Source organism: Protopterus annectens, chromosome 2.part0 (assembly GCF_019279795.1).
Source record: "Protopterus annectens isolate FY-2018-M chromosome 2.part0, PAN1.0, whole genome shotgun sequence".
In the NCBI taxonomy this organism is placed as follows: Eukaryota; Metazoa; Chordata; order Ceratodontiformes; family Protopteridae; genus Protopterus; species Protopterus annectens.
The window spans coordinates 135,629,190-135,645,849 of NC_056728.1; the positions used below are offsets into that span (position 1 = coordinate 135,629,190).

The window sequence follows — 16,660 nt, forward strand, 5'->3', positions numbered from 1 at the left end:
TTAGGAGATTCCTCTGTCCACTAGAGGTACAGGGGCAGTCTTGAGGTAAATTTCTTGTTTCCTATCCATAGTTCCAAGTTGCATTTGAATATGGACAGAGATAAAGTTTGTTTTACATGGACGAGGAGTCAGTTCCAGAGCAGCAGTGTCCTGTGTGAGATATTCCTTGTGCCTCCAAACCATTCTGTTGATGTTGCAGAAGAGGTTTAGACTGAGTATTTCTAATGAAATTTGACTTGGTGATGTGCACTAACTCTATCAGTACTGGGTCAGAGGATGCCTTTATGCCAGACAAAAGTCACCTCTTAGCAGTCTATAGGATACAGAGTATAATCATAGGCCTTTGAGTCAGTTTATGTAAGATATGTTGTTTAGGCCTTGTACTCTTTTAATAAGGTATGTCTGTGGGTGTTCCAGTTATTGCATGTGTCTGGACAGATACACGCCAAAGGAGGAATTCTTCTCAATTATTGGTCTAATGAGGGCTGAGTAAAGGGGAAGAATGACATCCCTAGAATACAGGCACATTCCCTTTTATTTATAAGGTGTGTAATATGGAAGGACTTTCTTATAACAATGGACACATGCTGGCCAAAGGTTAGGTCACTGTCCACATATGTTCTCAAATCCCAAACAACTGGTTCAACTCTTAGGGGCATATTGTCAATGTGTTAGTTTCCTGTTGTAGTTGAATTCCCAAAGTGTGCAGTAGATTCAGCCCATTTTGTCACCAGTTATTTATTTGGGACAAACATTCCTGCAGTATGGCTAAGTCATTTGATGATTCAGTGACTGCTCCTAGATTGCATTCATCTGCAAACTTAGTCAACCAGAGCCCTTTGGCATTGGCTTTTACTTCAGAAAAGTAGATGCCAAACATGAGAAGTCCCAACACAGAACCCTAAGGCATTCCATTGGCAACTGGTCTCTTTGTGGAGTTAAATTCCCTTATTTTGATTTACTGTGTCTTATCTGTGAACCATTAGGCAATTCACCAGGTGACATAGGGGTTTATTTAGCTTTTCTACTATGCCCGAGTGGGGAATGGTATCAAAAGTTTTGGTCAGGTCAAGGTATGTGGTGTGTACTGTTTTACGTTCATTCATGACTTTTTAAAAAAAAAACAACTCCAAGTTGAGTAAGCATGACCTACCCTTGACAAATCCAAACTGAGACTGGTCTAGTGTTTGAGTTTCCCTGTGTCATGATTGGTTAATTCCATGATAAGGCTTTGAGGCTGGTCAAATGCATGGATGTGTAATTGCCTGGGTTTGTAGAAGGTCCTCCCTTATTTTCTTGAGAACTGTAATATTCCATATTTCTGCTTCCACTGTTCTGCTATTTTCCAGTGAAAGCAGAGATGTCCTTCAACAGAAAAAGATGTAAAGTTGACTCAAAAACAAAAATCAACCAAATTCTGCATATTGTAGAGTTGTTTTTAGCTTTAGCTTATGACTGAACGTATAACAACAGATATGTAAAAAGGGCAAAATGCAGATTTAGCCAAACTTATTTTTCCCTCAGCATGGTTTAGTATTTTGGGACTGCAATATATTGCTGGGAGCATAGTCACTGTGCACCTGTATTTCAGAAATTATCTTACTGGGCAGGTGCATATGTACCTGTTCCTCAGAAGTGAGCCTTCTCTATAGCCTAGGGAGGTCTCTTACTCCCTGTCACACCCCCAAACCATTTGCAGATGGTGCTCAGTGTTGACCTTAAGCTATATCTCTTGTGTCTTCTCTCCAAGTGCAGCCTGTTGACTTATTTCTTAGTCACCGTCTGGTCATTACTTTTCACTTGTCTGTTTCAGAAAACAGAAAGGGAGAGTGGAATTGCACTTAACATTTTTGATTGGATGTCAACACTGGTTAGTGTAGATGTTACTTTATTCTATTTATTTAATTAACTAAGGCAGTTAATCCTTTCTAGATCCCTTCTAACCACAAACTGACCATGAGGGGATGAGCAGATGTAATAAGCAGAGGCATTTTAGAGCAACCTGTCAATGAGCATGTTGTGTGAGGTGGGAGGATACATGAGTACTCAGAGAAACCCAGACAGACATGAAATAGACATGCAGACTTCACATACAGTGACTGGTGGTCAGAACTGATTCTTGGATCCTGGAGTTGTGAAGCAGAAACTTTAATCTCTGACCCACATTACTGATCATTATGAGCCAACTACTGGTACTATGGTGGTCATCTCTGATTACTAGCAATGTTAAACTTCTCTTTGGTTGCTGGCCAACAATGTCAATGTGCTTATAACCTCTGCTGCAGGCCTTTGATTCTTTTAAAAAGGACAGATGTACAGTGTCTGTGAGGCACAGAATTTGGAAGCAGCTACAGAGCTGAGTCATACTGAACATTGAGCTTTAAAAAGATCAGTCCAAGGAAATTCATATGTATATGAATCTGATGGTTGGTACAGAGGGTTGAGGCAATGCCCAGTAGTTCCTGGGGTACAGGGCTCGATTCCCTCAGTCCTCACTTTCCTACTGTGTGATCTTGAGCACACCACTTAGATGTGGTCCAATGTTCACTCCTTTGTAGCCATTCTTTACTATCATGAATGTGTTTTTCTGCTTTTTCATGGGAGTACTGAGATTCCTAATGTTTCTTTCATGCAGGTTAATAATAAGAAGAGATCATTTGTTAGAAGATGCCTTCAACCAGATCATGGGGTATTCAAGAAAAGACCTACAGAGAAGTAAACTCTATGTCACCTTTGTTGGGGAGGAAGGGTAAGTAAACAAAGAAACTCACACAGATCATATCAAGGCATTTTTATTCTGCTTGCTGAGAGATGTGAAGATGCGTTTTTCATTTTAGTTCTGTCTCATGTCCTGTTAGCTAATATGGCTGGCAAGTTTTATATCCTTGCCAAAAGTCAGAAATTTAGAAGACTCAATGTTACAAAAACAGTTTCAATGTTGCAATAAAAATAGTTTCAATGTTACAATGGAAGTAGTTTATGCCAGTGAACTGATGGGGTTTAACTTCACCCATAGGTTGGATTATAGTGGGCCTTCAAGAGAATTTTTCTTCCTAGTCTCCAGAGAGCTTTTCAACCCTTATTATGGTCTGTTTGAATATTCAGCAAATGACACCTACACAGTGCAGATCAGCCCCATGTCAGCGTTCGTAGACAACCATCATGACTGGTAAGAATATTTGTATTGACTGACCTTTTGAGATTTTAAGTTTGTAAGATTAAGATATTGTCTGAGTACTGTCAAGGCTCTTAAATTGTGTACTTTGGAAAAGTGGCACAGTGTTGGGGTAACACACAACTGCAATTTGATGGTAGTTAAAAGTGTCTTGGGCATACAGACTTCTCATGTCTCTAGATAATGTATAAGCTGAAAATCCTAGATTGTCAGTATTTCTTCTCTTTCATGCCTGTCCCACTCATTTTTAAACTGATTTTTATTTTTGACTTCACAATTTCTTCAGAAAAGATTGCCCTTTTTATCCTCCCAATAAAAAAATACTTTCGCATAGGTCCTCTAAATCACTATCATCCTGCCTTCTAGTTGTTTGCCCCTTGCTCATCTGTTGTAAATTGATGGCAGTTACTATAAAAGCATGTCTGACATTACTGTGTACCATCATTGGGCATGACCTGAATACAAACCTTATGTTGTCACTCTGTAATATATGTTTTTGGCCATTAAATGAAACCAGATTGTCCTACAGAGCTTTTCAAAGTTCCTACCTGTTATACTCAACAGTTTTGTTTCTGTTCTTTTCAGGTTCCGCTTCAGTGGTCGGATTCTTGGACTGGCCCTAATTCATCAGTATTTGTTAGATGCTTTCTTCACACGACCATTTTATAAGGGCTTGCTCAGAATGTGAGTATTGGCAACTTCTTGTAAGACTGAAAAATAAATGCTTTCAGAATGCTCAGAATCTTTGCACAGTAGTCATTCATATGATTAAAAAAGTACAGTGCCTTAAGCCATAATCCTTTTAAACTGGAAGAAGTATTTTTTTCTTAATCTGCAGTTGTGTTTACTGTCTGTTATGTTTATGTAGTTGTCATAGATTCTAGTGTAAGTTTGTACTTGTCCAGCCATAAAAGATGCACTCAATTTGAAGCTCATTTCTAGAGGTAGTAGAAAATAAAGACGTAATTTGCTTTAACCAGAGTGTCACACACACACACACACACACACACACACACACACACACACACACACACATACACACACATTGCATATGTGGGAATTCATGGACTCGCACCCAGGGCATTTGAAGGTACCACATTACTCCTGTAATTGATTAATCAACATTGTATGCTAAAGTGGATATCTGGCATTACAAAGTCTATGTGCTACCTCACAACATGTATCTTTAAAATTAACTCTGGAGAATCAATTAGGGCACAGGAAGGGGGCAGCATTCATGACCAGCTGCGTAAAATCCCTAATAGACAAAAGTGCATCATCTGTCTGTAAACCGGTAATAATATCAAAAAGCTACTTTAAGCAAAATTCAGAGGAAAGGGAGATTTGGGAGCTTGTCACTTGGTCAAATCCACTTTAATTGAATGTGGATTCATTCAAAGAAATTGTGCCCAAACCACTTTTGACAATAGTATTTTCTCTTTTCTCCACTGTTGTGCAACTTATAAGTAGGTGTATTTAAGTTCTGGAGTACGGGGTGTGCACAACACTGGGGGTTGTAAGGGGTTTGGCCTTCAACAAAAAGATTACTTCCAAATTACACCGAGAGTGGTTACAGCATAGTTATTTTAATTTTAGTCAGATCCACTTTTGAGTAAAGTGGATTCAACTTATTAACATGAATCCAGGGATTTGGGGATCAAACCGTATGACCATATATAGAAGACAAACTGGTAGTATCTACAGAAATGTAGCTGATGTACTGAATGGAGAGCGCTGGACTTCAAAAATAATGACTGCATGAATTAAATGAAAAACAGATGCCATAGAGAAGTCAAATTAGTGTTGTGTAAAATGTGTAAAATGGTCTTGGTGAGCATCTATGGTTAAATAAGTAGATGATTATCTGCAGATCTAGTTGAATAAAAAAGACGTTGTTGCAAACCATCAAATGAAACAAAAAAGCACAAAAACAGCATGTTTGTGCTTCCTGCATCCTATTTCACCTACTTGAAAATTGTAACGTTTCTATAATTCTAAATGCAGCAGTCTTGGTACAGTGTTGTGTCCTTCAGTATACCGACTCTCAGCCAGTATTGAGCAACAAGCAATGAGTTACGCAACTGTTTCCAGTTCTGTATTGCATAGGCTGCCTTTGTTGGTATCTCTGACTTTTTCTATAGCTGTTGTAAACCAATATGTAGATAACAAACTGTTCTGAGCCATCATTAATTTTTCATCTTTTGGACATCTGTATGGACACTGTAGAATTGTCAGAGCTTTCTGAGACTCTTTTACAACTCTATTATCTAGCTGCAGTTTACATTTTTTTTCAGTTGCACTTTCTATGTTCTCAGTCATTTCTGTTTCTTCCCTGAGTATCATTTCCATACAAAATATAAATTACTAACTAATGTCAAAATTAGGTTAGATACATTTCTTCCCAGACTCTGCAGTGCCAATGCACCCCCTTCCTGATGACTTTAATTGGCAGTTCTCATCTACATAGTACTTGGATCGCGTTGCTCTCCTCTCTGCTTTAAAGACATTTGTTATTCAACCATTGTGCAACATTTGAAGCCCGCTACATAGGACTGCACTTTTTTTGAAAATGATCCTTGGTTAATAGCATATTTTCCAGCCATAGCTCTGAACCTCTTGGCACAATAAATCTGGACAAAGCCAAAAGTAATGGGGGAACAAAGCCCCAAAAATAGGGGAAAATTTTAAATACTGCCCTTATAAACTTAGAAAAATGCTAGAATGGAAGATCTTGTGTTACCACACATTTTTCTGAAGGATAAGAAGTTTGAAACTCAAATGCCTGTCATTATTTAGTGAATTCAGTCATCACTGGTTTGCCACAAAAATCCAGAAAGTTACAAATTTTATGAGAAGCAGACCAAAAATTTGAAGCAAAAATCTGCACAGTTTAGAGGTATGGTTCCAGCTTCATTAATTGGATAATGTAATCATTCAAAATAGTGCATAATTTGCATTGAACAAGAATGTATTTGTATAAAGGCCAACTATCTGTGATTATATATAATCTGAAGAAGTGCCCTGCAAAATATATATATATATATATATATATATATATATATATATATATATATATATATTACTATGACTTAGCCGAATTGCAGGAAGTCGAATGTGTGAAATCACAATTTTCAAGGGGCAGGAAATCAAACCAAAAGAGGTCGACCAAGGTTAGTCCAGTTGCATGGTGCACTCGACCTTTTCATAAATGACATGCCGAAACTGTGGAGGGAGGTCGCCCTTCAGTGAGGAACAGGGAAGTAGCCCATTTCCTCACTGTAGTATGATCTCGGAGTTAGTATATTTGATGTGCAGGGGGTGTGGGGGTGCAGAAGGGAACAGCCCCCCTGCAAAATAGTAGAGGTGAGCTAACTGCCATGGCTGGAAGAGGGAAATGTCAAAAATAATGACTACACTTAATCGGGCAAACCATTTTCTACATTCTGCTCTTTCATGTTTTTCAAAAACAACAGTATTTTTCTGCCATAACATTAATCAATATAACACTAATCAACCTTTCAGCAGTAAACCATATATATATATATATATATATATATATATATATATATATATATATATATATATATATATATATATATATATATATATATATATATGGGTTCTACTTTGTTTCGTTGAATCTCATTTCACTGAATTTCATTTCACCCCGACCACATTGCTGAAAAGACAAATTACTGAAAACTCATTTCACTGAACTGCAGTTAGTATATATGGCACTGTGCAGAGTACTGTAAGGCAAGTAAAAGGTATATGCCCTTTTCCCCACTGTAGTGCGATCCTGGAGTTAATATATATATATATATATATATATATATATATATATATATATATATATAGTTAGGGAGGGTGTGGGGTGTAGCCCTCCACCTTATTTGTTTTATATTGTATTTTACCAAAAACTTCAAAACAATACATTTTAAACAATAGACATGCATAGTTACAACACCAGCGACTAACTCTTCCAGAAGACAATATGTACTCTAATTGTACCCAGTGTGAGGGGCTGTGCCACCCCCCAACTATATATAGTAACTCCAGGATCGCACTACAAAATATTATACAACAATTGTTTGAACATAAATTCAAAAAGAAGTTTCCATGTAAGTATGCAAGGAAATGACTGTAGCTGTTCTCTATTCGCTTGTATGGAGATGAGGCTGACATTAAATTGTGTTGCTGTTAGAGGAGGGGGGGCATGTCTAAGTCATGCTTGATGCTGTTTAAGGTTTATCCAGGGATATTGTCAGGACACATTGATGCAGTATTTTTTTGCTTTTGGTAGCACTTTTAGGGCTTGGTCTCCTGTGATAGTTGGAGGCGAGTCATTTTCAAATATATCTTATGGGATAGACAGAGGGGAGACAGGGATAAAGTTTGAGTTGAACTTATTGGCCAGTAGGTTACCTATATCTTCAGCCTTAGAGTAGTTAACATCATTCACAACTGGCTCAGTTTATTTCTGGATTTTGCTTCGAGATTATGAACATAACTAAATAAGACCTTGTGATTGTCTTTGTCTTGGATAGCTATTTTAACTTCAGACTTGGCTTTGATGGATTTTATTTAGTTGTTTATTTCATTGATGAGGACTTTATCATTCTGGGGATTACTTGTATTACTTTTGGTAAAACTTCTCTTCCTGTTATTGTAAAGTTTGTTGATTTCATGTTTCCACTATGTGGGTTTGTTTCTGAGGTTTGCCCTGCTCTTGTTCCTAAAGAGTACAGCCGCATCTGTGCAGCTATTTATTGCTTGGTATAGTGTGGTAGTGGTGGTGTACATTTCTGTGAATTCAGTGGAGTTAACTGGGTTTGGTGGGGGTTTGCAGCTCGTCAATGTACCACTTAGGAGTATGTAGTTTGCAAGAAATTTCTAAAGGTACCTTGGGTGGAAGGGTTCTCTGGTTTCAGTTTTATTTCAAAGGAGACTGCTTTATGTTCAGATCTAACAAGTGATGAAGATATACAAGGGATGGTGCAAGATGTCCCCGTATTAGTAAGGACAATATCCAAGATGTTATTCCTTCTAGTGGGTACTCTGACTAATTGTTCCATGGCATTTGTATTGACAAAGTCCAGGAATCTATGTGCTTGTGCAGTAGTCCCCAGCATTGCTAGATGGTTTTATTACCTAAGAAAATGATACCAGGTTTGATACTGACTGATTTCAGTTCCTGTATGTAGCCATTGTGGCTTTCTCAGGATATAGGAACATTCTATAGCTAGCTAATATATATGGTATGATAACTTCCTGATGGTTATTTGGACATGAAGAAGCTTTAATGCATCATGCTGCTTTATCAGCCTCGATACAAGGCTTTTCTGGATGAAGATTGACACCTCTATACTTTTTTCCCTTCCTGTACAGTACTTGGCCTAAATGTGTGGATAAGACGTAGCCACTGAAACCACTCTCTGCACTAAGGCCAGCTCAAGTGGGAAACAGTAGTGGGATAGTAGTCTCTGAATCGCTTAGGCTTACTGTGATGTGGAAATCTTCAGCTTTCAAACACTGCTCCTAAAAACTTAGAAAGTTGCTAGAGTGACAGGTTTTGCAATAGCATTCATTTTCTGAAGGATATGAAGTATGAAACTCACATTTACGTCATTATATAGTGACATTAGTGTTGAGTGATTTGTCAGAAAACCACAGATTTTGTTAGGAACAGACCAAAGATGCGAGGCAAAAATGTGGACAGTTGAGAGGTATACTTGTAATGAAACATGAAATAATCATGGAAAATCTTACAACAGAAATAAAATCAACAGAGCTAAATGAGAAAGAGTCAGTCACAATACAGGTTATAACTTCTTGGTTCATTGATTCTTTTCTTACTAGGATGACTTCTTTGCAGGATTATTATGTCCTCCTTCTGTCTGTCTGCCTAGTTTTTTTTTTTCTGGGATCTCCGGTCTCATGTTACATCAAGTAGTCATGTGAGTAACTGAACTGGCAATCAATATTCCATATTGCACATAAATTCATTGGTGTCTGTGTCCTATGATGGGGCTGGCAGCCTATCTAAGTTTGGTTCCTGCCTTATACCCACTGTGTGCTTGAAGAGGTTCTAGCTCCTCTGAGACCTAGACTTGAATAAAGCACATCATAAAAATGAAGGAATAAATGATAGCTTATGCATAAAAGATGAATAAACTTCAAAAAGGATGTCATTAAAGCTACTTTGTAAAAGTGGTATAAATTATAAAAAACAATGGCTGCTAACCATATGCCCATTTAAAATGAAGTTGTGCCATGTACTGTCTACTGTTTCTGTAAAAGTCAAAGATCAAAGCTGTCTGCCAATTTTATGTTCTGTTTTCAGAAAAAAAATAAAGATGTGTGTAGTGAATTGAACAGAAGTCTCATTTTCTGAAGTATCATGCCTGATACCCAGCTAATAGTTATAAATTACTAGAATGTGTTTTTGTTAAGGTCACGTAATGTAAGCAGTCTTGTTTACTACAGTTTACCAATAATGGACTTTTCCTTAGGGTTGCTTTTTATGTCAGTTTATTTTACTGCGTTTGTATCCCCACATTACCCCATTCTGCCTGAGCACCTAATCACTTGCCAGCCTCTCTCTGTCCTAAGGTCCTCTGCTTCTGGCTTATTATCATTGCAAAGCTCTGAGTGCACTTTCTTCATGAAGTGTAATTGATGGAGGGGATGCCAGGGAGCCTTGGCTAAGGATGGAGATATTGGGGAGGCACACTTGCATTTCCCAGTCAACACATTCCATCTGCATTGTACTGATGTGATGCTCTGTTATTCTGCACAAACATGAGACCAGTGCAAATGGGTTAACAGATTCATAGGTAAGTACTAGACTAGCTGTCCTTATAGGTTCATGGGTAAGTGCTAGGCTATAGCTGCCTTTGTGGACCATTTTAAGCTTAGCTAATTTCCATTTTTTTGCTCAAATTAACCTATCCCATTTGGTTAGAGATTGGCCTTACCCATCCCATGGTTGATAATTATATATCTCCCCTAATGAGAATAACAGGGATTATACAATAGATAATTTGAGGGGACACATGCATGGATAAAGTATTTAGGAGCTACCTCTGTACAGGGGCAGTCCTGGGATACATTTTCTGTTTCCCATCCATAGATCCAAGATTGACTTTAATATGGACAGGGGTGAACTTTGTTTTATATGGCTGGGGAATCTGTTCCAGAGCAGTGGTATCCTCTGTGAGACATACCTGTCCTTCCAAACCATTCTGTTGTTGTTGCAGAAGTGGTTTAGATCCCTAGACCAAGTATTTCTGATGCCATTTGACTTGCTGATGTGCAGTAAATTCCTCAGTATTGGGTCAGCGGATGCCTTGTATGCCAGAAACAGGTCACCTCTTAGCAGTCTGTTGGATACCAAGTATAGTGACAGGGCTTTGAGTCGGTCCATGTAGGTAATATTTTTGGACCTTGTATCCTTTTAGTAAGGTGCCTAGAGAGAAGTTGTGGTATTGTATGAGGAAGTCGGGAGTGTCAGAGAAGTATGTAAGAGTGGTACAGGATATGTACCAGGGTAGTGTGACAGCGGTGAGGTGTGCGGTGGGCATGATGGATGCGTTTAAGGTGGAGATGGGATTACATTAAGGATCAGCTCTGAGCCCTTTCTTATTTGCAATGGTGATGGACAGGTTGACAGACAAGATCAGACAGGAGACCCCATGGACTATGATGTTTGCAGATGACATTGTGATCTGTAGTGAGAGTAGGGAACAGGTGGAGGAGACCCTGGAGAGATGGAGATATGCTCTAGAGAGAAGAGGAATGAAGGTCAGCAGGACTAAGACAGAATATATGTGTGTGAATGAGAGGGAGGATAGAGGAATGGTGAGGATGCAGGGAGTAGAGGTGGCGAAGGTGGATGAGTTTAAATACTTGGGATCGACAGTTCAGAGTAATGGTGAGTGTGGAAGAGAGGTGAAGAAGAGAGTACAGGCAGGATGGAGTGGGTGGAGAACAGTGTCAGGAGTGATTTGTGACAGACGAGTACCAGTAAGAGTGAAAGGGAAGGTCTACAAGAGGGTAGTGAGACCAGCTATGTTATATGGGTAGGAGACAGTGGCATTGACAAAAAGGCAGGAGTTAGAGCTGGATGTGGCAGAGTTAAAGATTCTAAGATTTGCACTGGGTGTGACGAGGGTGGACAGGATTATGAATAAGTATATTAGAGGGTCAGCCCAGGTTGGAAAGGTTGGAGACAAAGCCAGAGAGGCAAGATTACATTGGTTTGGACATGTGCTGAGGAGGGATGCTGAGTATATTGGGAAAAAGATGCTAAGGATGAAGCTACCAGGTAACAGGAAAAGAGGAAGGCCTAAGATAAGGTTTATGGATGTGGTGAGAGAGGACATGCAGGTGGTTGGTGTGACAGAGCAAGATGCAGAGGACAGGAAGAAATGGAAACAGATGAACCGCTGTGATGACCCCTAATGGGAACAGCCGAAAGATGATGATGTATCCTTTTAGTAAGGTATATCTATGGGCATTCCATTTCTTGCATGTGTCTGGACAGATACATGCCAAAGGGTGTTTTATATTCAGTGACTGGCCTAATGACAGCTGAGTTATAGGGGACAATGTTTTCCCTAGATCTACACACAATTTCTTTGTTTTAAGATGTGCAGTATATAAGACTTTCTTACAATAATGCACAAATAATGGTCAAAAGTTAGGTCACTGTCCACATAAGTTCTCAAATCATGAGCAACGAGATCAACTCTTAGGGGCATATTGCCATTGTGATAGTTGCCTGGAGTTGATGACTTCACAGAGAATACAATAATGCATTTTTTGAATTTAGTTTCAGTCCATGATTTTGAAACACCAGTTATTTATTTGGGACAAACTTTGCTTCGGGATAGCTAATAAATTTTTAAATAACTCCATGCTCAACTCATAGAGGCAAAACTCATTAAAAGTATTTTCATTTCTGCAATGTTTGTGCACCCTGAGGTGTTTTGGAGGACAAAACCTGCCTCCCATCTTGGGGATACAAGGGGGTCAGGATGCTTGCAAAATTGTTATTTTTTTTTTAACTGATTTTTTTTATAGCCTGACATTTGAAGAGTTCTGTCTAAAAAGAACTTAATTAGTGGCATGCCATGAGTCTTGAAAACACACAAATATGGGTAACATGCTGCTGGGACAAGCCCAGGGTGGTTCTCAGCCTCACCAGTGTCTCTCCCTTACTATGCATTAAAGCATTGTAGCTATTTCTTAGAACCTCATTTAGGAAGGAGACAGCATAATAGTTCTTCTTAGCACCCCACAGGCAGAATTTTGCATATATTTGCAGTTGCATATGTTAAGAATACAACGACCAGGTATGTGATTGGCACTTCATATTTTCATTTTGTAGACTTTGTGATCTGAGTGACTTGGAATACCTTGATGAAGAATTCCACCAGAGTCTTCAGTGGATGAAGGACAATGATATCAGCGATATTTTAGATCTGACATTCACTGTCAATGAAGAGGTCTTTGGGCAGGTAAAGTGCAATATTTTTAAATTATTATTATTATCACTGAGTATTGGAGAAGACAATATTTTAGAGAATGCACAAATGAGTCATCTAGGTTACTGGTTATTTATGCTTTCTGAAAAGTATGGTTACAGTAAGTTGAATTTTCGTATTCTGGGATAACAGTACCGCAGAGGGAATGTTTTTCACATTGCCCTTAAGAGAGTTTTATGGTCAGATTTGCACATTCAGTGTCAGCCAGTTTAAGAAGCAGGCTTTTTATTTTAGAGTTGCCTTTTTTATGTTGTTAGAAGTGATATCTCTCTCATCCATTTTAGCTGTTCCTTTACCAACCATTGTCCTATTGTAACATCAGTGGTAATTCATACAAAATATTGTAACAGAATACTGGAGAGTGTCAGGGGAAGCCATTATATATGACACCCATGGTAGCATACAGTCCATTCGGGAAGAGTGCCTCTAATGGAAAGAAAACAGTATGTTGTTGGAATTATTAATGTGGAAAAGGGCGGTTGTGTATATGTCACTACATGAAAGTGTATGTTTTTTTCACAGTGCGTTTGCATGTGTATGTGTATCTGTCCACTCCAAGGCCACTGCACTTGAAGATTAGTCACTTTCCTTGAGATGCAGTGACCTCATACTGCATTTTACTTAGATGGTGCCAAGGCCACAACTCCCAGTGCTGGAGGCTGAGGGAAGGGTGTGCTTTGCTTCCACCTCTGAATGTTTCAATTTTAGTTTTCAAAAGCCTTATGTACTCTCCATATTTTTTGTCTGAGGACTCTAATTAATTCACTGTTGTAAATGTCACCTGCAAGTCTTTCTCTGTCAGCTGCTCCTTTAGATGTTACATCCTTTTCCAAGCTTGGTCAATTCCTACCCTCCTTGTGCAATTTTTTCTTCTTGCTTCATCATCAGACCTATAAATCATCCATATTTTCCTTTTTTTCCCCCTTAATCTACTCCTTCATATGCCCTTGGAATTCCCCCTTCTTCTTTCACTGAATATTTTCCGTGCTTATTATTGGCAGGGTTCAGGTCTTCTGATATCATATGAATCCATTTTTTATTCAAACTCTGCTTTACCTTCAAACACCACCATACCTTCTCACAGCTTTCACAAAAACTACTTCACATATCTGATATGCCTGCTCTCTGTCCTTCAGCTTCTTTCTTTTGATTTAAACTTAATCTTTTCCCACTTTTTCCTCCTTCCTTAATAGTCATTCGTTAATGTCATTTCAAGACATTTAATTCACTTTACATTTTCATACCTAACCTTTTTTGTTTTTATTCTTTCACATTCAATTAACAGGATCATTTATTTTATTTATTTGACATTTGTGTACTGGGAAATTTTGACTGTCTCAGAAAGTGCCCATTTTCAGTGGAGGCCCAGGGAGAAAAGCTCCACAATGACGATCTTTCAAAAATTCAATTTCAGATATTTTAAATTACAGAGTGTCAAGTTACACTACAAAACACAGGAGTGAACATTTTTGTAATGAGAAAAATATAGAATATATATATGTTTCATAGTAGAGTGCAGTGAAAAACAATAACATGAGCTGGAGAAAATATGCCATATTATATGTTACATCGATTAGTATGTGATAAATCAGACCTGGTACAATCCTAATAAGATATTTAAAAAGCTACTGCAAGATTAGAGCGAGTGACAGGAATTTAAGTGATGTCTTAGTATGAGAGATGGTGTTCATATTATGGTTATAGAAGGAAAAAGGTTGGAGAGAAAAGGAGATTATAAGAAGAGTGCAGGGTAGGGTATCTTCAGGTAGCTTAGGTGAGTAGGGAGGAAAGAGAAAGAGGTAGAGGAAAGATCTGCAGAGAGAAAGTGGACAAGGTAAGGTAGTGGGAAAAACAAAAGAAAGGAGTGGAGTAGGAGGTTGGAGGAGGGTTGTGAGTTGTGACTTACGTTGAACAGGATGAGTGAAGTATAGTGAGTAAGACATATCAGGCACACACTCTCTAAAGCTTTTCAATCCCCCACATTCATTCTTGGTATTTTCATTCCCAGTATGTAAGCTTTCATCACCTTTTTGCAGTTTCTTTAATCAAGAAAAGATTATACTTTTGATGATTCTTTTATAGCATGGTCACCATTTCCTGACAATAGGACCCAAGCTTAGTCCTTCTATCTGCACTTCAAGGCATTCGCCGTCTACTAAATCATAAGCTTTGTGTACATTAGACAGCAGCACAAGTACTTTCTTAACTTTCTTCTCCCACTTTTCCACCCTACTCTTCAGGTATTTGCAGTGCTTCCCCAACTTGCCCTTTTGAGAAAAAAAATCGTACCTCTTTCCTTTCTACCAGTTCTATGCAAACTCTGCAACCTGCTTGCTAGCAGTTTTGGCCCACATTTAAAAGAGTTAAGGTCCTATAGCTCTATGCATTATCTGTAGCACCATCTTTGACAGAACCAGTGTCAGTGTTTAAATGTTTACCAGGCATTTTTACCAGTTATATTCCTACCTGTCTCTTCCACACCTTATAAAAATCCACCAGGAACTCTTCCTCACCCACTGCTTTACATTATATGTCATTAGCATACAGCACAAGGAAAGTTTGTTTACCTAGTCTGGTCATTTATGTGTGTCTAATAAACAGGTGTTTTTCTATATTTAACTGTCCACCTCCACCGCAGTAAGTCTGCTTCCATCCGTAAATCATCCTTATTTCAATATCTGTCTGCCCACCTGCTCAACTGTTCTCACAATGCTGTCAGATCTACTTCCATCTGCTATTGTGCAGCTCTTCATGTTCATCATTACATCTTGCCTTCCGGCCATCATTTTGCCCTCACTTCTTAACCCCCCCCCATTGCCACCTCCATCCTCCTCCATTCAGCTTTTTGTTTAACCAGCTCCTCCTCCTCTCCTCAGCCTTCTACCATCAGATATCCCCAACCTTTTCTGATACCTGCATGCCAGTATTTGCTCCTTCTCTTTAACATACACCTAATTTCTTTTATCTGATCCTGTTTACCCTCACTAGTTCTCTGCAGTCTCTGTGGATCCTTTTCTCACATTTCTTTCTTCTTCTCACCAGTGTTTCCATTCTAAGGCAAAATCATTCACCTCTGTGGTCTCACTGCATCCCACCACATTCCACTCTACATGATCCTCCCTGCATTCACCTCTACGGTCTCACTGCATCCCACCACATTCCACTCTAGATGATCCTCCCTGCATTCACCTCTGTGGTCTCACTGCATCCCACCACATTCCACTCTAGATGATCCTCCCTGCATTCACCTCTGTGGTCTCACTGCATCCCACCACATTCCACTCTAGATGATCCTCCCTGCATTCACCTCTGTGGTCTCACTGCATCCCACCACATTCCACTCTACATGATCCTCCCTGCATTCACCTCTACGGTCTCACTGCATCCCACCACATTCCACTCTAGATGATCCTCCCTGCATTCACCTCTATGGTCTCACTGCATCCCACCACATTCCACTCTAGATGATCTTCCCTGATCCTTGTCTGTTATTATTTTACCTCCTTTCTCAGTCGTAGATTCTTTCTGTCTTCCTCCAGTGCTGTCTGCTCCTTATTTGCTTGCTTGCTTGCTTACTTGTTTGTTTTTGTTTGTGTTTGTGGTGGTAGAGCACTGATCCACATGGACCTTTTATAGACTCAGCTATTTGGAAGTGCTTTCTAATTAAGTGACTTGCTTAGAGTTGCACAGCAGGCAAATGGAGGGTGGGGAATCTTCACACTGACCATTTTATCTAACCCTTTCTTTCCATTTTCCTTCATCTTAAGGGCAACATAGTGGTACAGTGGTTAGCACTGTCGCCTCACAGCAAGAGGTTATTTGGTTTGATTCTCAGTTGGAGTGTCTTCTGTGTGGAGTCTGCATGTCCTTGCTGCATTTGTGTGGGTTTCCTCTGGGTGCTCCCGTTTCTTCCCACATTCCAAAGACATGCATCTGG

At 39.1% G+C, this 16,660-nt stretch overlaps 1 protein-coding gene across 2 annotated transcripts in view; it reads left to right on the top strand.

Moving 5' to 3' along the window:
- HECW2 (HECT, C2 and WW domain containing E3 ubiquitin protein ligase 2) overlaps positions 1-16,660 on the top strand; it is a 2,117,141-nt gene that overhangs the window by 1,772,383 nt on the left and 328,098 nt on the right. For both annotated transcript variants that reach the window (XM_044060621.1, XM_044060622.1), the window contains 4 exons: positions 2,636-2,749; positions 3,017-3,169; positions 3,761-3,859; positions 12,567-12,696. In XM_044060621.1, the coding sequence (XP_043916556.1) occupies positions 2,636-2,749; positions 3,017-3,169; positions 3,761-3,859; positions 12,567-12,696 (496 nt within the window). The remainder of the gene's footprint in view (positions 1-2,635; positions 2,750-3,016; positions 3,170-3,760; positions 3,860-12,566; positions 12,697-16,660) is intronic.